General features: G+C 38.7%; 1 protein-coding gene across 1 annotated transcript in view; it reads left to right on the top strand.

The window, feature by feature from the left end:
• Positions 1-25,772, top strand: part of PHEX (phosphate regulating endopeptidase homolog X-linked) — a 272,352-nt gene that overhangs the window by 195,291 nt on the left and 51,289 nt on the right. The window contains exons 14-15 of the mRNA XM_036746177.1: positions 5,770-5,873; positions 14,904-14,962. Of these exons, the coding sequence (XP_036602072.1) occupies positions 5,770-5,873; positions 14,904-14,962 (163 nt within the window). The remainder of the gene's footprint in view (positions 1-5,769; positions 5,874-14,903; positions 14,963-25,772) is intronic.

The following is a 25,772-nucleotide window of genomic DNA, read 5'->3' as shown; positions in this document are numbered from 1 at the left end:
CTTCATTGAGATATGTCATAGTAGAGATTCAGTCAACTGATGTTAAAATGAGAATGTTAGGTTTCTTCTTGACCCAGAAGTACCTTCTGAATTATGAAAGAAAGAGCAAATTGTATTTAGTAAAATTTTAAGCAATATTAAAGTTCCTTTATTGCATTCTCATTCTTTGAAAATCTTGAATCAATATGTCATGCATGTAGTAATCATCACTTCAAAGGAACAGCCAACTGGCACTCCATCAACTATGTGAGTTAGAAATAAAGGAAGAAATAGGACCACTAGCATATTATTTTGACCTGAGTCTTTTGGCAAAAATGAGAAAATTTTTTTTACTTTGGTAGTTGGTCAAGTTAAACAAAATTATATATTTGTGTTTCAGGATTCCAACAGATAGATACCTATAATTTATGGCGAAAATAGGTTCTTTTTAATTTGGCCAGCAAAAAAGCAGCCCATATTTGACAATTATGAGGATGGAGCACTATAGATAGATGAGGATTAGGAACAAGTCAAGATTTAGTAACCATTGTTTCTAGGTTCTAAGTATATTGGGATATTGAATTAATGGTGTCTGACGTTTGAATCCTAATGGTTTTTCTTTCTTTGATAGTAACATGTATAGAAAGTATCTTCAGATATTTAACTTTTTAATCTCCTATTGTAAGAAAAATGTGCACATTTAAAAAATTATTCTCTACATACTGATATATTAACATCTCTACAGATGTAGGGCAACTTAACTCAGCTTCCCAAATGTGACCAATATGTTCTAGGTACTTTTACAAAGAGCTGGGTTATTGAAATGAAATAAAATGTCTCCTTCCCTTAAAGAGCTTGTATTCTAATAGAAGGTGTGATATGTCCAGAAATAACTGAAATAAAAAGCAGCAGGTGGTAAATGCACTGGGGGAAGAGCAAATGTTAATTATTTGCTATGTGCCAGGAATTATGATAAATGCTTTATGAATATCTCTTTTGCCCCTCACAACCACCCCATGATTTAGGTGCCGTTATTATCTCTATTTTACAGCTGAGGAAACTGAGGCAAAGGTTAAGTGACTTGCCTAAAGTTGCATAGCTTAGTAAGTGCCTGAGGCTGGATTTGAACTCAGGTCTTCCTGACTCCAGGCCCACTGTGCTAGGTCCCTGCCTCTCTTTGGAGACGTCCAAAGTGCCAAGACAATTTGAGGAGGGGTACTTTGTGCCACCATTCATATTTCTTTGCCTCAGTTTTTATCCTTCTAACCTGAGAGGATTGCTAGGATGAATAATAAGTAAAATGTTTATAAAACACTTTGACATTCTCCAGCACTTTTGAGGATTTTTTTTAAAAGCAGAGATAATGATATTCTTTCCCAAAACATTTGCACATTTCCCAAAAATCTTCATAACGACAGCCCAGGCAGGGGCTCCTGGTTTGGGCAAGAAACCAGCTATCTAATATAATTTGTACTATTAAACATTTTAAAAGTGAATTGTTTGGGCAGTTAGGTGGCGCAGTGAGTAGAGCACTGGCCCTGGAGTCAGGAGGATCTGAGTTCAAATCCAGCCTCAGACACTTGACACACTTACTAGCTGTGTGACCTTGGGCAAGTCAGTTAATCCCAACTGCCCTGCCTTCCCCCCTCAAAAAAACAAAAAACCAAAAAAAACCCCAAAAGTGAATTGTCTTCTGGCAAGCCATCATCAGAAGATTTAATTGAAATATTACCAAAGTCCATTACAAGCAGGAAATAATCAGATGCCTTATGCCATTGATTCTTTTGCCTTTTCTTCTTAAAGTTTACTATATGTTCATTTGACATATACATAGAACAAGGGATTGAACAAGGCATGAACACAGCTGCCATTGCTGATTTCTGCTGGCCAGATGTGAGTCAGAGCTTGAGAGCTCTGGGGCTAATGAGGCTCTTGGCCACTTTTGGTGACTCATTGTGGAAGGGCATTTTGGGAGTTGATGAAACCATTAATTTTTATTTGTTGATGAAGTCACCAACAGTAATTGGCCACCGAGAAGATCAGATAACCTGGTGGGCTTTTAAAAATGGATTAACTCTCTCCATTTCCTTCTCTTTCTTTGAGTCTCCAGACAGCATTATGTAGCTCTGGGACTTCCCATGAGGGTTGGGAAGAAGGGTAGTTCATCCTATTTCTCACTCTGGCCAACATGAGGCCATGAACTCCTGACAGCTAAAGCCCATGCTCTGCCTAAGTGAGCTCGATCCTGGGTTTTAGGCAGTTTTGTTTGTTCTTTCCTGATCTCAGATGAAAGAGTAATGATACCGAGACAGATGTATCCAGGCTCGGCTTCTGTCTTGTAAGTGTGACATGTTCAGTGATTTTGGGTCCTTTGATTGGAACCACCTGGCAACAAGGGGTACAGTCTGTGGAAATTATTCCATTTCTCTTGGAGAAGGTGACCAAAGGTAGGATGATGAACAAATTTCTTAGCTGGGAGCCAGAAGTGGAGGAAGAACCTGGCCTTAGGATGGGCTGGATTGTCAGTGGCCATCCTTCTCTAGGAGGGCTGAAGTAGTTGATGGGGGCTCCTCCCCGTAGCTTGACCAAAGCACCTACGACCACTTAAGCTAACCTCTTGAACTCACAACACAGCCATTTTAAAATCAGTAAGGGAAAGGCTTTCTTATTCACAAAGCACTCTTTAGATCTGAGTCACTGTAAGCAGCTAGAGGATTCATCAAGCCGCAGTTACCCAAACAATGAGTCACTCATGGTCAACAGGAATCAGGAATGGCAGCTCTGAACATATTTTGTTCACACCATTTCTCCTAGCCCTCAGTTACATATATTTCTATACCTATGTATCTATGAATGTATTTATATGTATGTATGTATGTATGTATGTATGTATGTACCAATCATCTATCTATCTAGACAACTCACAAGGGAGCCACCAAGCCTGAGTACATCCATCTCAGGATCATTCCTCTTTCACCTAAAATCAGGAAGAAACAAATACAGAAGAAGCAGCCTAAAAACCCAGGATCAGGTCCACTTAGGCAGAGCATAGACTTTAGTCGTCATGTGTTCATGGCCCCTTGTTGGCCAGGGTGAGAAACAGGAGGACCTGCTCTTCCTCCTAACCATCGTGGGAAGTCTCAAGGCTACTTGATGCTATCTGAAGGCTCAAAGAAAGAGAAGGCAAGGGAAGGAGTCATTTCCTTTTAAAATAGATTCCCTTTTATCTAGATAGAGAAATAGATTGGCAGACATTTAGGCAGATAGTCAACACACACACGTAAAATTGCTTGCAGTTTTAGAAATTTTTAAAGTTTTAGAAATTTTTTATTCCTTCTTACCTTTTGTTTATAACTTAATATTTCAGATAGTTTTTGCCTGCTTGCTAGTTAGGTGATAAGTCTTCTTCCTTTCATGTACTATTACTTTTCCTGGAACTTGCCCTGTTCCTTTCTGTTTCTACATTTGTGATTATAACAGCTCCTATGGCTGGTGTCACCTTCTCTTTGAGCCCACTCAAACCTTCCTGCACCCTTCCTGCGCTGCATGCCGCACCCTGCCCTTATGCTGAAATACTATGCAACTTTCAGGACACAGTTCTATCTAATGACATCTTCTTTCATGAACATTTTCCCCATCCCCACAGCTTAGAATTTGTCTTAAAAGCCACTTATCATGGATTTTACACTTTTCCTAGGAACCTCTGTTGTTATCGGTGTCATCTTTACTACTAGATTATGAATCTGAAAACAATTAGTAATAGAATTGTATTCACACTTCCCTATGCCTGTGCTGCCCTTCTGTTCACTTCTATTCCTACCAAATCTTGCTGGATTTGTCACGTTAATTTTGGTCATGTTTATTGCTTATTAGGCTGAATCTTTGAATCTTTTCCTAGGTCTAATATAGTGAGTAATCTCTACAGTGTAGATACTAGATAAAGACTTGTTGAATTAAATTGTGGAATGTTAGAGCTCAAAGGAACCTCAGATATAATTTGAATATTTTTTAAAAAATAATCTTAATCATTGGGAAGATACTGGTAACTCTTAACTTAGTTATTGTTCAGTCATGTCTGACTCTCTGTGACCCCATTTGAGGTTTTCTTGGCGAAGATACTGGAGTGGTCCACCATTTCCTTCTCCAGCTCATTTCACAGATGAGGAAACTGAGGCAAACAGGGTTAAGTGGTTTGCCCAGGTCCTTCAGCTAGTAAGTATCTGAGGCCAGATTTGAACTCAAGAAGGTGAGTCTTCCTGACTCCGGGCCCTAATACTTTATCCAATGCACCCCCTAGCTGCCCGAAGTCTTGACTCCTGAATTTTAAGTGTGTTTTGCCTCAGATAAAGGAGGAATATGAGACAACCTCTGTCCTGTATTTCTGGTGAAGAATAATTGAGGATTGAGTTTCAAAAAATAAAATAAGCTGTTGGCAGAATTAGTAGCATGTATCTCTTCCAGGAGAATGTCAGCTTCCCAAAGGCAGGAATTGCTTTCATTTTTGCCTGTATATTCCCAGCACTCAGAATCGGTCCTGGAAACATAGATGTTTAATCAATGCTTGTTCAATAGAGTTTAGTTGAATTAAGTATAGTCCTAGTGTCAGAGATTTAGAACTAGAAGTGAGCTTAGAGGTCATCTAGGCCAATTCCCTCATTCTATAGTTGAGGAAGTTGTAGCTTAGATAAGTTGACTTGATCAAGGTTGTGAAGCAAAATGAGACTAGGTCTCAGGTCTCCTTACTTTTAGGTCTATGTTCATTTCATACCGCAGTACAATCTTACTTTCACTTTTTTTAAAAAAAGGCTTAAAGTTGAGCAAATTGTCAGAATTGTGGCAATAAAGAAGCTAATTAAACTTGATTCTAAGTTTTAGGTTGCATTTCATTTATTTCACTTGTATTTTACATATCCGAGCAGTATTTTCTCTAACCAAGCATGTTAGAACATTGCTAACCAAGTATCATTAATAACATCTTCTTTAGGTCTTGCTAGCCTAGAGGAGAGGGTTGCACAAAATATTTGGAAAGAAAAGCAATAAAACAGTTTTCCTCCAAAGCAATGACTTAATTCTGCTCTTTTGGCATTAGGAGAAAATCTTCTTTGGAAGCATTCATTTTCTGATTTTCCAGGGTAAACAGCGATTAACATTATGTCTTCCAAGTTGCACAGATTTTTAAAGAACAGAATCTTCTTTTGGGGTTAATGGATAAGTCCAGAAGAAATTCTTCCATTTTGGGGGGAAGATATTATTTTACTCTGATAGAGGTCTAAGAAAAGAGTTTTCTGAATTTCTATTTTGGCAATTTTATTCCCTTCATGAATTAATGCTATTTGCTGAAATAGATAATGAAATTTGTCTAAAATGAATTATGATGAAATAGATGCATGCTACTGAAAAACAGGACACTACAATTCACGTATTTTGGTAAAGTCCAAGAATTCCTCCAAGGCATACAGACTGAAAACAAGTAACTATTTCTTTTCACAAGTCAAAATGTATTTTTCAATTATTAAAGAAATAAAGTATATTGCAAATTTCCCCAGCTTCTGTTATTTCCTACTGTGATTTGGAAATCATCAAATTATATTTTGATTATTCCTTTAAAAAATCCAACACAAATGTCCATTAAAAATATTGGAACTGAAATGCCTGAAAACTCCTTTGCTGTGAACACAGTTCCTCTGATGGGGGAGAAAGAATTGACATTTCACTTTAGGTCATCTTCTTTCAATATATGCCTCTGTTGTCTTCACTTTGAACAATGATGATTGTGATTTATTTTCTCAGATGAAATTTTCAGAAAGCGATTATTTTGGCAATGTCCTGCAAACTCGCAAGTATTTAGCTCAATCTGATTTCTTCTGGCTAAGAAAAGAAGTTCCCAAAACAGAGTGAGTAAAAACATGTGTATCTATGTCTATAACACATACATATGCAATATGTATATATGTAAAATGAAATGGACAAGCAGATGGGTGGGAAGAGACAGAAGAAAACAATGACAAAAACTGTGACCTTTAAGACTGCAAATGGGTGAGAACAATTTTCCCAGTGCAGTAAAAGCTGAGTTGGGGATATTTTACCCCAAAGCTCTAGAAACTAGCATTTCTGTTATTGAAAAGGAAACCCTCTGGTTTAGTAAACACCTACAACATTATTAGCACACTTTGAAAGATTAAAAAGCAAATATTGAAGTTGTCTCTGATTTTAGCTAAGCAGAATCAACCAGGTGGGGAAAAAGCCTTTCTTCCAATCTGTCAAGTAGAAAGATTCAAAAGACCTTCAGAAATAATAATAATAAAATTGAACAAATAAGTTTAAGAGGTTAGAGGTGATGCTGGAAAATAGTAGAACGTTGGAAAGGATTTGTGAATTTCAAGGAAGTGATCGAGGTATTGTCAGAGTTACTTCTGATTGTAGCGCCCTCCTCCTTTACATAGCTTCTGCCCTCCTTGACGTCCATCACTTTGGAGACTGGCAGGAGGCACATATCACTTTCTGAATGGGTTGAACTAGATGTCTACCGAGGTCCTTTATAAGTAAAAAATACTGTGATTTGGTGGTGGAGGGGGCACCCAGATCAGAAGATCTTTGCCTCAGGACCAGCGCTAAACTTATCTTTTAGCATTCTAGATCCTTGCTTGCTACCACCATCGAGACCTGTTTGTCTTTCTCAACACTGACTGATTTCTTGGTTTTTAGTCCCCAAATCATGTTTCTTACCGGTGATCTCCCCCATTAGCCTGTGAGCTCCTTGAGGGCGGGGACTGTCCTTTCCTTCTTTTAGCATCCTCATCCCTTAGCGCATTGCCTGGCACGTGGTAGGCACTTAATAAATGTTGACCGATTGATCGACACCTTCGGACTCCAGGCCTTCCGTCCTGATTCTCTAACTTCCAAAATGTCAGTTTAGCGTCCTTTAATCTTCTCCTTGCTCAACTACACCTAGATGTCTTCCTGATTTTACTAGTTTGTTTCGGCCCCTTTTTTTCTGATACCTCCCAATATTGACAAATACATATGGAATAATTTTTCCTAGATCACACGGGGAACAGAATAAATTTGGAGGTTGAATAATTTTTCTCCTCGTAGTACAAAACTGTAGTTTCTATAGATTGCAAGCAAAAATGTTGTTTTACCAAATCTTGAAAAGTAGCAGATAAACAAACCTATCCTTTGCTAAAATTGGCCTCTTTCCCTCATTGCCCGTCCTTGGTCCCTTCATTGCAATATCTCCGCCTGGGCTGAGTCCTTCTCTTCCTCCACCTTGACCCCACCAGAATGGTCCGGAGGTAACGCCGGATTTACACGTCTGTTAGCAGTTTTTCCATGCCTGATTAGCCTTAAAAGCTGTGATGACTGTTGGTAACTCGTAGTATGACGCCTCAATATCTTATAGAACCCACTCTTTCCTTTGTCTCATATGTGAGATAACAAAGCTTTTTACACTATTTCACTTCATTGCCTTTACAAATGTTATTTACGAAGGAAATGGAAGCAGTTTCTCATATAGTTATCCGTACCTCTGCGTGGTAGACAATAGGGTTTACCTTAAAAATAATGCTGAGGGTATATTGGTGATTAGCAGCTGTATTTGTGGTTACTTAGCATTTGATGATATGAAGACACAATTATATTCTGGAGGTGAAATTTAAAAAAAAAACGTGCCTCTTTCTTCAGAGCTGGTTTCTATTTGTCTTTTGTATGTGTCTGATTCTTTTCTTCTGGCTTGGGAGGGTACACCAATGTTAAAAGAGGGAAGACACTTCGCTCTGCCTCCTCCCAGATCCTCTGCTCAAAATAGGCCTATTTACTGGTTTAGACGGTGAATCGCTGACCCTGAGCAGGCAGCCCTAGAATGCCATTCATTTCTGAGACATCTGTCTAGAACTGACACAGGCGATGCCTGCAGAATCATTCTTTTTATAGAGGAAATACTCTGGGGTATCGGTGGCTTGCTCACTGTCCTGTGTATATTGGGTGCGGAGTTAGAAGACATATCCAGGGTCTTTCCATCCCTGCAATAAAGCCTTGCATGTTTACGCGAGCCAGCGTCTAATCCCAGGGGTCAGGGAATCAGGTACATTAGTTGTGCGTTGTTAAGTGAAAAATAAACAGAGGCAGACTGAGCACGCTGAGGAAGGTTGTTTAATTATTTTAATCAATGACTTGGTGTAAAAGGGGTGGAGAAAAGGAGGTCCAGGTCAAACTGAGAGTTCTCCAGTCATCATCATGAGATTATAGAGCAGCCATCTTTCTTTTACAGGCCAGAGAGATAGACAGTGCTCACTTAGCCAGACATGAAGACTTCCTTCTAGCCTGTTGCCTTTAAACAATGGGCCACATCCTATAATGTTTTAAATTTTCAATAAAAATAAGCGGTTTATTGATGTGTGCATGTGAAGACTACAAAAATTGCTAAATATGTCAGATCTGACATAATTTAAAAATTGATAAAATATCACTTTCCAGTATTCTTTAAATTATGATACAAACTTGAGTATATTTATATATATCTGAATATGAGTTTCCTTCTCTTCAAAACAGTCATGATGCTACTTGAAATAGCTACCTCACAGTCTGCTTGGGGGCAAAGCACTTTACCAAATATGAAGTGATTCGTAGTGAGCTATTGTTATTTTAATTTAAATGTTTTATTAAAAACTTGATGCTGAACAGCAAACTAAACTTGTTCAGTAACTGTTCACATGCAGCTAAACTACTCTCAAGGCACAAAATGTTTTTCAGTCATTTTTTTCTAAGTCCTATTTAGGATTCTTTGGCCCTTCAGGCTCATTGACTTTTCCTCTCCTATGATCGTAGTATGGATTCCATTTTCTGATTCTATATTTTGGACCACACTTGTAATTTAATCAGAATAGGGAACTCAGAGAGAGGAGCTTACCTCCAAGATATACCTGCAATTGTTCTGCAACATAGAGTAATCTTTGATGCAAGGGGCGCTGAAAAGTTATGACTTGCTAGGGACGCCAGTTAGTATGTGTCAGAGTCAGGACTTCAGCCCAGGCTCTTCCTGACTCAGAGGCTGATTCTCTATTATGCCACGCTATCTTTTCCTACCATTATATGAATGTATTTAAAATTATTTAGCCTTTCCCCTGTTTTTGGACATTTAGATTAATTCTAGTTCTAATTTTTTTTCTTTTGCAATTACATAAAATTCTATTTTAAAATTCTTTGAAGAGATTACTTTTTTGGTCATTTTTTTTTGAGGGATGAAGCAATTGGGGTTAAGTGACTTGCCCAAGGTCACACAGCTAGTAAATGTCAAGAGTTTGAGGTCACATTTGAACTCAGGTCCTCCGGGTTTCAGGGCCAATGTTCTATTCACTGCACCACCTAGCTGCCCCTTTCTGTCATCCTTGATGGCACTTTCAGAGCATCTATTCCACCATGAAATCATTGGGTGATGATGATGATTTTTTGTAATATTCTTATGATTATCTTTCTTCAAAAACTACAAAGCCAAGAACTGAAGGCAATTAACCTAAGCTTGACTCCTCCTTGCAATATGGCCATAATCAAATCACTTGATTTACTTCAGGTTAGTCATCTGCAAAATCAGATAAACGCTGACTTGACCTTGGTCTTAGGTGTATTACTTTCATAAACAAGAACATTTTGTTCTGGGAGGTTCTGTATCTTAGAGATCCACAGCAATATGGCTATTTCCTGTTGTCTTAGAGACAGGCACATCCAGTGAGAGCAGCATTAGGTTGTTGGGGGCTTTCTCTGTGCAGTAACCAGATAGTGTTGTAAAGTTTTTTTTTTTGGGTATTGCCAACTGGTATCTTTTTGGAGGCATTGCATGGGGTTTTAGCTTTATGATGCCCATTGACTTTAATAGGCATCTCAGAGCTTTGAAAATGCATGAGTTAATTGAGTGGGGCTGATTCTGAAGTATCTCCTCTATAGCAGTTTACTTTGAACAGTAGATCATGATTCTGTATTTCCTTTAACCCAATATGAATGCTTGTAAAGCACTGAAATAACATTTTGCTTCTTTGTGGGCATGGGAGATAAACACCCTTTATCTTTCATTCTCTTGGAATCCGTTTTAGCTGCACTAATGTGCATTGAAGAGGTCCCTCACAAGGTGGGAAATGTCAGCAAGAATGAAATTAATTGGCAGGTTATCCCTGAAAGATATACATTTAGGGTCCCATCCTGCAAATTGTCACATTACCAGCCAGTTTAAAAATAAAGGATTTACCCCACTGCTCAGCGTGTCAGAATGTAATTTCTCTCCCTCACCCCATCATTTCCTTTTTCAGCAATTACTTTAAAGCAGTTTTCCTATTAGCTCATTCTCACTTCTGCTATAACAAAACACTTTCAGACTCGGTTCCTTTACCTTTTAAAATATGGCTACAAATAGATCAAATCCCCATTTAAAAGGATCTTCATTTTCTTGAGCTTTTACTTACTTGGTATTATATTCTCTCACACAGTATATGAAAACTAGAGCTTACAATGTGTTTGTTGCTGGCATATTGGTCAGCAGAGGTTTTTTAGGAACAATAACAAAAGCAGTTTGCATTTAGGTAAAACCTTACAGTTTTAATGAAGCCCTTCATTTGTGTCTTCAGGGGTGTGGGGTGGGCACTTCAATACAGGTTCAAGGTTAAGTCTAGGGCTATTGGTTCCTGCATTCCTCCGTGCCCTTCTCCATTGTTCCTTTATAGTAAACAGTCACTCAGCATGCAATAAAAATCAGCTTATCTTTATCTGGAGACAAAACACATTATATAAATACATACAGTATGTAAACAAAGCTTAAAGAGATTAGGAAACTTCCAAGGGTGAGTGATGTCCTTTTAGCAGCAAGAATTGGGGTAGGGGAGGGCAAGGAAGGGGAGAAGGGATCCATTTACCAGGTCCCACTAGCAGAGACAGTCAGAGAAAGCACAAAATTCTATTCAGACAGATTCCTTCTCCCAGATAAGACTTTAACTTCTCATGGTTGTATTCAGTTTGAGGTAGCATCACTTTTCACTTGCAATTGGCTATTGTATATCCCCTCCTCCACCCATTCCCAGTCAGCAAGGGCTTCCAAAATTCCGTTGGGTTTCTCCCTTTTCCTGAGTGGAGCAGATTTTGTCTCCAAAATTCCTTTGGGTTTCTCCCTTTTCCTGAGTGGAGCAGATTTTGTCTCCAACCATCTTTGAATCCCTCCTTCCAGATGGAAATGACCACCCTTCCCATTAGCCTTTTTGCTGAAGAGCCACATAAGGACTTTAGATTAATTACCTAGTTTCCTATATGAGGCAGCATGGAGTGGTCTTGGAGATGAAAGACCTGGGTTCGTGTCCCATTCTTGACACATACAGGCTTTGTGACCCCAGGCAAGTCACACTCAGTGGTTCTAGGTAATTCTCTAAGATTATAAATTGCAGAGAAGGTACTCCTGTGTTGGGGATGAAGAGGGAAACCATGTCTATTGAGCTAAATGATACTATATCCTCACTGAACATCTTTTCTATGTTAGTGTTAAATAAACCTTCCTTTGTCAACTGTTCAATGATCCAAGAGTGGGCCTCATTTCATCCCAGCATTGAACCTGAACTCACAGAATGGCAGCCTGAATTGGGCTCTCCTCTAACAACCTGACTTTCCCCTGTTCCTTGTGCTTTACCCAAATGCAATGCTTTTAAAATCCTCCTGGTAGCTCCAGCTGATGAAATAGATTGTACCAAGAGTCCCAGAGATCACAGATGTGGAACTGGAAGGGATCCCAGAGGCTTTCTAACCCAAGGATCTCATTTTATGGCTATGGAAGCTGAGGCCAAGGTAACTTAAGTGAAATGTTGGAGGTTGGATTTAAACCCTGGTTCTCATTCCTTTTTCTACTGTACAACTGAGAACCAAATCACTGAGAATTTCAATTCGTTTTCTCAGGAAAAATAAGCCATCCAGAGAACTCAGGCTGAAAGCAAATGAATTTAATTCTGGTCTAATCCCAGTTTGGTGGAAACATTTACTAGTCACTGATAGAGAAGCTGGTGTCGTTTCAGGTAACAGCTGAGAAAGACTTGTAATCCGTGATTGACTTGAGGAGAAGGAAATGTCATTCTGACAGCAGGCATAGGAGCTGGGCAAAGCAGTCTGAGGGTCAGAATCAGTGGTCTGATTTGCTGAATTGGCCTTTAGCTAAAATATCTTCTGATTTCAGGCTGATATGAGATTAGACATACACAAATGGTATAATAACTCCATGGTCCTGTGGAAGGTTTAGAGAGGCTGGCACTGAAAGAAGTTAGAAACTAGGCCTGTTTTTGAACAATATAAACAATAATGATTTGAGGTTTTTTATTTTTTTTTGACAGGGGTGAGAGATCTTAAACAATAGTAGCAGAAAATCTTAATCATTTAATTGTTCAGCGTCTATGCAAAACAGTTTAGCAAGCAATCGATTGATAAACATTTATTAATCACGCACTGTGTGCCAGGCCCTGGGGATATAAAAAGAGGCAAAAGTTAATCTTTGCCCTCAAAGAGCTTACAATTAGTCGGGGGAGGCCACATGCAAATTAACATATACCAAGTAAGCTGTATTCAGGGTAAATATGAAATAATGGAGGGAAGCCACTAGAATTAAGAGGAATTCAAGACTTCCTATAGAAGATGAGATTTTAGTTGGGAAGTCAGGAAACTCATCAGGTGGGGGAGGGACAATATTCCAGATTTGGAGGACAGCTAGAACAAATGCCCAGAGCCAAGAGATGCAGTGTTTTGTTGTGGAACAGCCAGGAGGCCAGTGTTATCAGATCAAAGAGTACATGACAGAAGACTGGAAAGGTAGAAGGGGGCTAGGGTGTGAAGGGCTTTGAATGTCAGAATATTTTATATTTGATCCTGGAGGCTATAGAAAGCCGCTGGAATTTATTGAGTAGGGAGTGATGTGATCACTTTAGTGGCTGAATGGAGAATACATTGGAATCAGGGGAGAGTTGAGACAGGCAGACCATCAGCAAGTTATTGCAATAACCCAAGTGTGAGGTGATGAGGGCCTGCGCTAGAGGGAAAGCAGTGTCAAAGGGAAAAGGCAGGACGTATTTGCAAAGGTGAACTTGACAGGCCTTGGCAACAGATTGGATATGAGAGGGCAGTGTGTGTGTGTGTGTGTGTGTGTGTGTGTGTGTGTGTGTGTGAGAGAGAGAGAGAGAGAGACAGAGAGAGAGACAGAGAGAGAGAGAGAGACAGAGAGAGAGACGGAGAGAGACAGAGACAGAGAGACAGAGAGAGAGAGACAGAGACTGTAAGGAGTCCAGGTTGACTCTTAGCTTGTTAGCCTGATGGACTGGGAGGATGTGTCGCCCTTTACAATAATAGGGAAGGTAAGGGGGAAGGATTTATGGGAGAAGATAGTGAATTCTGTTTTGGACAATTTGACTTTAAGATGCCTGTTGGACATTCAGTTTAAGATATCTAAAAGGCAGTTGGAGATGTGAGATCACCAAGTAAAGTGGTATCGAGGGAGAAGATAAGATGGACCAGCACAGAACTCTGGAGGACACTCATGGTTAGAGGGCATGATCTGGAAGAGGATCCAACAATTTAGACAGAGAAGGAGCAGTCAGACAGAAAGGAGGAGGATGAGGAGAAGTGGTATCCCCCAAACTTAGAGAGAACAGAGTATTAAGGAGGAGAGAGTTGTTGTTTCTTGTCCTTTGTTCTCAAAGAAGACCATGATATGGGTAAGGTGATATCTTGACTTGGAAGTGAATTGGATTTAAGTGAGGCAGTGCTGTGCAAAGTCACCAGTCTCCCTCTCTTCTCTGGAGCCATCTGGGTCCAGTGGCAAGACTTGGATCAGGACTGGAGATGGCCCCAGATATAGTGGGAGACCTTGGACTTTTTATGCTAAGGTCTTTCCCCAGGTCTCAGTTTGTCTGAGGCAATGCCCATACAGTGATTAAGGCTAGGTAAAAACTAGGCAAAGAATGGCCTCTTTTACCTAGTCTCCCACCAAAAAATCCATTTGGGAGGGAAAGACCCTTGGGGTTTCTGACCAAAACAGAAACAATTGCTACTTACACTCTCTCTGAACCATCAGAGAGAGTTATCAACAATGGGAAAAGGCTTCAGAGAGGTCAAGGAGAATGAGGATTGAGTAAAGATCATTGTATTTGGCAGGTAAGAGGTCATTAGTAACTTTGGAGAGAGCAATTTTGGTGGAATGATAAGGTTTCTCCAGATTGTGAAAGCCAGATTGTGAAAGGTTAAGAAGAGAGTGAGAGGAGAGAAAGTGGAGGCACTTTTTCAAGTTTAACTATAAAGGGCATATAGGATTATAGTTTGTAAGGATGGAAAGATCACGTGAGGGTTTCTTTCTGATGGGGGAGACACGAGCAAGTTTGGACCCAGCAGACCCAGTAGAAATGCCAGTGCCATATTCCTCTCTAAGCTAGCCTAATTGTCCTTACCTATACCTCAAAGACTTCTAACCAACAGAGTAGGAGTGAAGAACTTTGGGAAACCCAAGCCTGTCCTTATCCTGCCAGGCACAGACTTGCCTACCCTGGTACGTCCAGGAGGCCCACGATATTGCTTTGTTCTTATCTGTGAAGAGAGTGCTTCAAATTCTAGAGCTCTTAGCTTATTCCCTTTCGAAAGCAAAATCACTAACTTTGTTTAGAAATTATTAAAGCCCAATAAACCTACTCTCCTCCTTTTGGAAGCCATTGAATATAGCTGAATTATATACAGCTTGGAATGACAATTGTTCAGTGATCAGCACAAGTGAGCAACATTGAACCGATGTGACTAATCTGATGTACCACATGACCATTACTCTCCTGTTTTTATTGAACAAAGTTCAACATTTGTGTTGTGTTCTTTTGGGTACTTGCCTAGCAAATGACAGTTGTTGTTGGTTGTGTTTCTTTCTCTCTCTCCAGGTGGTTCACCAATCCAACCACAGTCAATGCCTTTTATAGTGCATCTACCAACCAGATTAGTAAGTATTGACTTCTCAGCTCTCAAATCTGGTGGGGAGGAAGTTGGGTCTTGTGGCCTTGTATTTGTCTTACTCCTTCATCTCTATCAACTTACATCAAAAACAATTTCCTGAGTTTGATGACCTCTTGAACACCAGCACATGCACAAAAATCTCCAAGAAAATGCAATCCTGGAAACAAGCTTAATTTAACTTAATTAAAAAAAAGTTTATTTTATTTTTAGTCCCACATTCTCTCCCTCCCTCCACCCACTTTCCCACCCATTGAGAAGGCAAGAAATACAATACTCATCCTATACATTAAAATCATGCAAAACATAGTTCTGTATTAACCAAGTTCTGAAGAAAAAGGAAAAGAAAGGAAAATATACTTTAATCTTCACAGCGATCAGTTCTTTATCTGGAGGTGGATGGCACTTTTTTCATCATGAGTCCTTTAGAATTGTGGTGGATCATTTTATCGATCAGTTACTAAGTCTTTCACAGTTGATTATCTTTACGATATTGCTGTTACCGTGTAAATTGTTCTCCTGCTTCTGTTCACCTCGCTTTAATTTTAACTGTTTACTCACTTCTTTTACGTGAAAAAGGGCAGTTATTTCAAAAGTATTAAAATCTTAAAATCTATAACCAAAAAATTAATCATGAAACAGTGAGAGAAATCTGCTACTTTCTTTTCATGTTTCTGTATTATGTGAAGATTATCATAACCTGGGATTTGTGAACTTGATTTTCAAGGTACTTTGATTACCTCCTTCAATATAATTGGTTTCTTTTGTAATCTCATACATTTTATTTTATTCATGTAAAAACTTTATGCTAACAAGAGGTGCATGAGCTTCACCAGACTGCCAAAGGGGTCTAAGACACACAAAAAAGTTAAGAACACCTGACAGAGTGGAATGAGAGGGCTCTGTTTAGCTTCAAAAGGCATTGACGTGGATCCTCACTCTGTCACTGTCACCTTGGGCGACTCATCAAACACCTTGAAACCCAAATTTCTTAACTCATCTGTCTGATGACAATACTGCTGTTTTATAGGATTGTTGTGAGGACCAAATGAGATAATGGAGGTATTAATAATGATGGTGATGGCATTCAAACAGTGTTTTAAGATTTGCAAAGCATTTGGCAGAATCTCATTTGAGCAAATGATTAACTGAGAGGTGGAAGCACTTTGTAAAGTATAAGGTTCTACGCTAATGTAAGGTAGTGCTACTGTAAATTTTTGTCTTTGGCATCCAGAACCCTACTGGAGACCATAAGAAAAAAAATAAGCAAGATACCCAGGCCTGCTAAACTATTAGGAGCCATCTAGCTATGGGGAATGAGGAGGAGAAATCCTGTTACTAGAATTAAAAAGTACATATTTAAGTTTTATATTTTGTAATGCAATTATGTTAGACTGGAATAGCAGATAGAGGACCAGCCTTAGATTCAGTAAGACCTAGGTTCATCTCCTTTTAATTGTAGGACAGAGGTTCTTAACTAGGGTTCCTGGATAGATTTCAGAGGGTAGTCTATGAACTTGGATGGGAAAAAATTATGTTTTTATTTTCACTCCCCCAACTCAAACTTAGAATTTCCTTCAATTATTTAAAAATATCATTCTGAGAACAGATCCATAAGTATCTCCATGCCTTAAAGCCCTTTATGACCTCAATCTAACCTACATTTCCAGCTTTATTCCATATGATTCCCCTTCACTGTCCCCTTACTTCAGCCAGACTGGCTTTCTTCCTGCTTCCCATATGCAACCCTCCATCTTCTTGTCTGTACTAATTCACAGACCTTTCCCTTTGTCTAGAATGTACTCCTCTGTTTTCTTGGTTTCTTAGACTCTCGAGTTTCCTTCAGAGCTGTGTTCAAATTCTACCTCATATGTGATGTCATTCCTGATCCTCCCATCTGCTAAATCCTCCTCCTTGAATCACTTAGACTTTATTTTGTATGTGGTTTTTTTCGTGTGTGTATATGTATATATATACACACACATAAATGTGTATCTATTATTATATATAATATATATAGAAATAAATACCTTGTCTTTATTTTGTATGTATACATATATACACACAAAGTATGCCTATCATTATACATAATATATACATATATAAACAACTTGTATTTATTTTGTGTATGTTTTGATATGTACATATATTTGTGTCTATACACATATAAATATATACACACATATGTATTTTTAAACATATACTCCCAGTACATGTAGAGGTAATCTCCTTGAGGTCAGGGCCTGTTTCATTTTTATTTTTTGCCCTCAGTGACTAGCACAGTGTGTGCCACATTGTAGACCTCTAATAAATGCTTTCTGACAGATTAACTGATATTGGTTGTATGATCATAAGCAAGTCACTTAACCTCTCAGGGTCCCAGGCAACTCTCTAAGACTGTAAGCCATAGACAATGGCTGCTATGTTACGTAAATAGGGAAAGTTTTAATATTGGGAGTTCCCCGTATTGTCAGAATCATAGGCCTCTCCCCCTGAGAAAAATTAGTAAGTGTTCATACAGAGAATTAAATGAATGAATAAACATTAATAAGTAGAAATATCTTTCCTTATTATTGACGTTGAATTCATGTTGAGCACAATGGTTTTTAAATTAAATTTGTGTTGTAGAGGGTGTTAGATCTGCAGAAGCAGATCTTTCTGGATGTCAGCGCTCGTTGGCTCTTGGCTACTTTGTTAACACATATAAAAAGGTACTTCTATTTTATATCCTAAAAGTGACTAAAGATCTGACTGCTCTTTCCCTAAGTAGGTTGGACAAGATGACTCTGAGGTTGCTTCTAGCACTAAATCAGTGATTATAGGATAGAAGAGGGAGCTGCTGTTCACCATGACATGGGAACAGCTGTTTCTGCTCGTCCTGCGTGTCTGAGAACCTCTCAGCATCCCATCACTTATGATACTATTGGTGATGTTATGGCTTCGGTCTCTTGGAGTTTATGTCTGGTGGGACAGGCAGAGGAGTGGGTTTTCTTCTACCCTTTGTGCGTATGCCTCTATCTTTGTTTCAGATGTTTAATGTCATTGAATGATAGGGGAAGGGAAGGGAGAACACAGATGCTACGACTGCTCTGTGTGGGCTCCTTTAGCTGTTTTGTGTGTTATGATTTTGAGTGAATAACAAACTTTGTTTTACTCACTACTTTACATTGGAGTAAGGAAGCTGCCATGTAACTACAAATTTGAGTATAATGATGGACAGGAGCATTAATTTAGCTATTTTGAAGAATACTGGAATGGAATAAATATATAAATATGAAATCACCACACATTAGCACATCATTATTTTTAAAACATTGCATAAATTGTTTCCAATCTTTCAAATTTGGCTGAAAGGATACTAAGGTATCAGAAAGACTTTTGAGGGCTATTGTAGGTTGGAAATAAGCATTTCCTTAATATTGTGATCATATAGGTTAGCACAGCCAAATCTATTCTTAAGGAATAAGTCCATTTTATATATTTGACAAAATAATAGTTTTTATTTCTGGTTACAAAGCAGTTCCTGAGCATTATCTCATTGGAGTTTCACAACAGGTTGCGAAGTAGCTACGGAGAGTGATTACTTTTATGATTTTAATTTTTATTGATGGCTTTTATTTTTATATTTCTTCCATTTCCAAATATATCCCTTCCTCCAACATGCTACCCAATTAGTCATCCCTTGTAACAAAGACTAAAAAATGGAAAGAGTAATTCAGCAAAATTAACACATTAACCAAATCTGATAATGCATGCAAAATTGCAAACTCATAGACCCCCATCTCTGCAATGGGGAGAGAGAGAGAGAGAGAGAGAGAGAGAGAGAGGGAGAGAGAGAGAGAGAGAGAGAGAGAGAGAGAGAGAGAGAGAGAGAGAGAGAGAGAGAATGAGAGAGGGAGAGACAGAGAGGCAGAGAGAGATATGTTCACTCATCACTTTTCTAGGGCTTTTTGGTCATTATTATCACACAGCATTGAGTTTTGTTGTAATCCTTTCTGTTTATATTGTTAATGGGTATTGGGTGTATATTGCTTTTCTGGTTCACTCTTCATCAGTTCTTTTAAATTTTCTGATACTTCTCTGTTTTCTTCATATTCATTATTTCTTATGGCATGGTAATATTCATACACCATAACTTTTTAGCTATTTTTTTCCTATTCCTTGCTATTTCCAATTATTTCAAATTCCTTGCTAACACAAATGAAACTCTGAAGAATGAAAATTTCAGTGTATTTTAAGACTTTGATTTCTGCCTTTGACTTCATTGGGGGTATATGTCAAGGAGTAAAATCACTGGTCCAAGACTAGGGGTGTTTTAGCAACATTTTTTCTTTTAAGAGTAATTTTAAATTGTTCTAAAGAATGGTTGGACCAATTCACAAATTCACCAAAAGTATATTAGTGTATCTGTCTTTCCCTAGATCCTCCAACATCTTTTGCCATCTTTGCCAAATTGCTAGATGTGAATAATTATTGGGATTAAAACCTCAGGGTTGTTTCGAATTGCATTTCTCTCATTATCAGTTATTTGGAGCAATATTTCATTTGGTTGTTAATAACATACACTTCTTTTGAGAGCTTTTTGTTCATATCCATTGGGGAATGGCTCTCTTTCTCTTACCATCATATTAACTTCTTACATATTGTAGATGTTAGACTTTTATCAAACATATTTGATGTGGAGATTTTCTATTAGTTGATGGTTTCTCTCCTTAATTGGTTGCCCTGATATCATTCATTGAAAAACCTTACAATTTCATTTAATTGAAATGATCTTTTTCTCTGCTATTGCCTCTATCCCTTGTTTAGTTAAGAACTTACTTAGTGATGGTGCCATTTATTGTCCAAATTTTACAAAGGTATGGCAAACAGAATTGCAACCTTCAAACTTGATATGGCCCTAATGTACACACTCAATAGAGCAAAAACATCATTGGATAAGAGCATACAAAGAAAATTCAAATTATATGGAATTATTTTTCCTTACTATTTATTTGAAACCCAGGATTCCTGGCATCCATAGACAAAAATTGTTTGGAAAAATAGCATAAACATATAAATATGTGTAAATAAATATATAAATAATATCCATATATTAGATAATATATAAATAATATAAATATGTATATACATATGAAATAAATAAAATAAATAAATAAAAATAAAATAGGATAGTGGTTAGAACACCGTGCTTAGAATCAGGAAGATCTAGTTTTAAATACAATTCACATACTTCCTAGATGTGTGTCCTTGAATAAGTCACTTAACCCTGTCTGGGTTTTCTCCTCTGTAAAACGGCGATCATAGCGCTTCTCTCCCAGGGTTGTTGTGAATATCAAATGAAGTAATGTATCCAAAAGTTTTTGCCAGTCTTAAATGTTCTATATGAATATGAGCTTTTGTTATTATTACCTCTCTAGTAAAAAGATCTGCCAGTCTGCCAATGGGCACAGCACGAATGAAGGGAGTGAAGTAACTTAGTTTTACTCAGTTACACTGATAATAAATACTCGTTGATGGATTGTAGCTTTAGGGAAGAAGTGTGTTGTAGAATGTTGGGTACTTTTGTGGAGCTCTTTCATTAAATTTTAAATTTTAGGAACTTTTAAAAATTACTTTGAAATTAGCTTTTGCAATAAAAAGTACAACTTAACCTTCCTTACTTCTACTAACCACACTGCTTTTGTAAGAACCACCATTATGACATGTATGTGCTTGCTTATCTTCTGGGGCTTTGAACGTGGACGACAGCAAGGGCAGTGGCCTTTGGTTCAGCTTTCAATGTCCACTGCAGCCAGTTCCTATAAGAATCCCCCTATGCTCTTACCTCAGAAGAACAGAGCTAATCAAAGTTTACGAAGGAAGATGTTTCTAAATAGTCCATTGGCTTTCCACAGCCTTATGGGCAGAATGGTTTTTGGAGCTAACGGTTTTCAGCAGTGTTTTAATTAAGTGATTCAAGCTGTTTCTATCTTCCTAATGACCAGCACTTGCTCTCATTGTAAATTACATTTACAGGCAAAAGCATGAGTAATCCTTTGGGTGGCTATATCCCCTCTCTCTGTTCCTTCTTTCCCAGCTAAGATTCTTGTCTCAAAATAGGGTTGAGTTTTTCCTCGTGACTTCCCCCAGGTCCCCTCTCCCATACTCCCTTTATCTTCCTCATTGAGGAATAGGAAATTATGGTCATTTCCGAAAGTGAAGGTCCCTATCAATTATGGACTGATCCTATCAGAATGTGGCCATCTGTTTAATTGTGTTTCACATCTAAGAAACAACTATACTTAGTAACATCATTATATTAAGTTCCTTTCAGTTACCATTATCATCTGATTTATGTTAAGTCTAGCTCTATTCTCAGAAGGGACTTGAGAAGACATCAGAGAAATTGTAGAGTGGTAGAGAGAGTACTGCATTTGTATATGGAAGATCTGAGGTTGAATGTCTATTCTGTAACAGTTTACTGGGTGTATTGCCTTGAGGAGGCTGGCTGGTATGGTGGATAGAGCCCTAGACCTGGAATTAGGAAGACCTGAGTTCATGTCCTTAGATACTTATTAGCTGTGAGACCCTGGGCCAGTCACATAACCTCTCTCTGCTTCAGTTTCCTTGACTATAAAATGGGATTCATTGTAGCACCTACCTCCCAGGGTTGTTGTGAGGATCAAATATAACAATATTTTCAAAGTTCCCAGCACATAGTAGGTGCTTAATAAATTATCATTTTGTTTCTTGGACAAGTCATTTAATTGCTCTGAGTCTCAGTTTCCTCATTTAAAAAAATGGATGTTGGGGGGGGCGGAGCCAAGATGGCAGCTGGAAATCAGGGATTTGCTTAAGCTCTCTTCCAGATCCCTCCAAAAACCTATAAAAATGGCTCTGAACAAATTCTAGAGCTGCAGAACCCACAAAATAGCAGAGGGAAGCAGGGCTCCAGTCCAGGACAGCCTGGATGGTCGCTGGGAAGGGTCTATCACATGGAGCTGGGAGCTGAGCAGAGCAGAGCCCAGCATGTACCGTGCCAGGACCAACAAGACAGGAACCTGGGCAGAACAGGCCTTAGGGCCCTGAGTCATTGAGCTGTGGCAGTTATCAGACTTCTCAACCCACAAATGCCAAAAACAACAGAGAAGGTTAGTGGGAAAAGCTTCTAGGACAGAATGAAAGGAGTTTCAAGGTGGGCTACCACTCTGGGGGTGGCAGGGGTGGTGCAGCTCTGAAGCTGCTTCCAGAGCTACAGCTGCAGTTGCTTCCAACCCCAGGCCCACCTGGTGGGAGGAATTAAGCAGCGGATTAGAGCGGGAGTGCAAAGCCTGCTTTGCCCTGCCTGAATCTGGGCCTCAATCCTGGTTGGTGGTTCTTGGGGGAGAAGGAGCGCTGGTGTGGCAGAGCTTGCTTCATAGAAGCAGCTCTGAAAACAGCAGCATAGCCCCTCAAACTTGGGACAAAGTACTCCTTACTCTACAAGCAGCTGTACCCTGACAAAAAGCTCAAGGGTCAAGTAAGTGGGCTAGGAACATGACCAGGCAGTGAAAATGGACTCAGACTCAGACTTGGACTTTGGAATCTTTCTTTGGTGACAAAGAAGAACAAAGAACAAAGTCAAAGAACCTATATCAAAAGCCTCCAAGAAAACCATGAATTGGTCTCAGGCCATGGAAGAGCTCAAAAAGGATTTGGAAAAGCAAGTTAGAGAAGTAGAGGAAAAATTGGGAAGAGAAATGAGAGTGATGTGAGAAAACCATGAAAAACATGTCAATGACTTGCTAAAGGAGACCCAAAAAAATACTGAAGAAAATAACACCTTAAAAATAGACTAACCCAAATGGGAAAAGAGCTCCAAAAAGCCAATGAGGAGAAGAATGCCTTGAAAGGCAGAATTAGCCAAATGGAAAAGGAGGTCCAAAAGACCACCGAAGAAAATACTACTTTAAAAATTAGATTGGAGCAAGTGGAAGCTAGTGACATTATGAGAAATCAAGATATTATAAAACAGAACCAAAGGAATGACAAAATGGAAGACAATATGAAATATCTCATTGGGAAAACCACTGACCTAGAAAATGGATCCAGGAGAGATAATTTAAAAATTATCGGACTACCTGAAAGCCATGATCAAAAAAAGAGCCTAGATATAATCTTTCAAGAAATTATCAAGGAGAACTGCCCTGATATTCTAGAGCCAGAGGGTAAAATAGAAATTGAAAGAATCCACCCATTGCCTCCTGAAAAAGATCCCCCCCCCAAAAAAAACTCCTAGGATTATTGTTGCCAAATTCCAGAACTCCCAGATCAAGGAGAAAATACTGCAAGCAGCCAGAAAGAAACAATTCTGATATTATAGAAACACAATCAGGATAACACAAGATCTAGCAGCTTCAACATTAAGGGGTTGAAGGGCATGGAATATGAGGTCAATGGAGCTAGGATTAAAACCTAGAATCACCTACCCAACAAAACTGAGTATCATGCTCCAAGGCAAAATATGGATTTTCAATAAAATAGAGGACTTTCAAGCTTTCTCAGTGAAAAGACCAGAGCTGAATAGAAAATTTGATGTTCAAACACAAGAATCAAGAGAAGCATGAAAAGGTAAACAAGAAAGAGAAATCATAAGGGACTTACTAAAGTTGAACTGTTTTACATTCCTACATGGAAAGATGATGTATATAATTCATGAGGCCTCAGTATTAAGGTAGCTGAAGGGAATATACATACATACATACGTACATATATATATGTGTATATATATATGTATATATATAGACAGAGGGCACAGGGTGAGTTGAATATGAAGGAATGATATCTAAAAAAACTAAAATCAAATTCAGGGATGAGAGAGGAATATATTGAGAGAAGGAGAAAGGGAGAGATAGAATGGGGTAAATTATCTCACACAAAAGTGGCAAGAAAAAGCAGTTTGTTGGAAGAGAAGAGGGGGCAGGTGAGGGGGATTGAGTGAATCTTGCTCTCATTGGATTTGACTAGAGGAGGGAATAACATACACACTCAATTGGGTATCTTACCCCACAGGAAAGAAGGAGGAAGGAGATAAAAAGGGGGGATGATAGAAGGGAGGGCAGATAGGGGGAGGAGGCAATCAAAAGCAAACACTTTTGAAAAGGGACAAGTCAAGGGAGAAAATTGAATAAAGAAGGACAGGATAGGAAGGAGCAAAATATAGTGAGTCTTTCACAACATGAGTATTGTGAAAGGGTTTTGCATAATGATACATGTATGGCCTATGTTGAATTGCTTGCCTTTTTAGGGAGGGCTGGTAGGGAGGGAAGAGGGCAGAGAATTTGGAACTCAAAGTTTTAAAAGAAGATGTTCAAAAAAAGTTGTTTTTGCATGCAACTGGGAAATAATATATACAGGCAATGGGACATAGAAATCTTTCTTGCCCTACAAGAAAGTAAGGGAAAGGGGGATGGGGGGAGTGGGGTGACAGAAGGACGGGTTGACTGGGGAATGGGGCAATCAGAATATGAGCCATCTTGGAGTGGGGGGAGGGCACAAATGGGGAGAAAATTTATAATTCAAAATCTTGTGGAAATCAATGCTGAAAACTAAAAATGTTAAATAATAAAATATGAAAAAATGGATGTCATATATTTATCTCATGGCTTTCGTGTGAAAATCAGGTAAGATACCATTTGTAGAAGCTTATTATCAATTTTGAAATGTGAGGCTAATGTAAAACATGAGCCTGATAGAATGTAATAAAACAATAGCCTAATAATCAAAAGTAGCTTGGCCAAAGTCATAGCAAGGTAGTGAGTGACCAGGCAGGGAACTGAAATACGGTCCTTTGGTCTTGAGTCTCAGGCCAGTATTCATCTCTTGACTCAGTCACCCAGTTGACAAGTATTTATTAAGCAGCGATGATATACCAGACACTGCTAGGTTTAGGTGATACTAGTACAAAATGTTATAATCCCTGCTCCTCGGCAGCTTCCATTGCTACTATGCTATAGAGAAGCACCTTGTCCAGTTGGACAGCTCACTACGTTTGGAGGATGAGGCTTTGGTTCCTCAAATCTTTCCCTGTATGCTCATTAGTTTTGTGACAGATCCTGGGCAAGCAACTGTCCCCAAATCTTTCTGAACCTCATTTTTCTTTACTGAAATGAGTGTCTGTGTATCTGTGTGTGTGGATGGGGTGCAGTTGAAAATAGCACCTACTTTAAAGGGTTGTCAGAGAGATTAAATGAGATAATGTATGTGTTGCACTTCATAGACGCTGAAGCACATTAATTAAAGCTTAATTTATTATTAAATTTATTTATCATTATTTTTAATGTATTATTAAACTTATTATTATTAAAGCTTGAATTAATTAAACAAATTAATTAAAGCCACATTAATTTTAGCTTTTATTTGGGCTTGATGTGAAACCTGTAGGGATAAAAGTTATTCAACCTATAATAAGAGAGATTGATGCAGAGCTCTGAGCCAATGGCACTTCATTAAAGGGTCTGTGGACCCCTCTAATAAAGTGGACCTCAGATCTTCCTCAGTCTCTGAGATACCCTCTCCTTGCAGGGCCCTATTTTTATAGGGTTAGATACTAGATATTCAGGAACAGCCATACCGAATACAAAATAATTCCATTGGTCGACATATAACACATAAGAAAAAATGGTCTGTTGGCAGGGTCATGAGTTGGGTGAAGCAAAGACTATCTCCACTGACTAGGTGGTCATTAGATGATCATGTTGGACAAGAGAGAATGGTCTGAAAGTACAAAAAAAGTTGGGGGACTTCCCATGTAGTTAAGTCACCTCCGCCACACTGGG

Source organism: Trichosurus vulpecula, chromosome 2 (genome assembly GCF_011100635.1).
Source record: "Trichosurus vulpecula isolate mTriVul1 chromosome 2, mTriVul1.pri, whole genome shotgun sequence".
Lineage (NCBI taxonomy): Eukaryota > Metazoa > Chordata > Mammalia > Diprotodontia > Phalangeridae > Trichosurus > Trichosurus vulpecula.
This window is presented reverse-complemented; position numbering and strand designations above follow the sequence as displayed.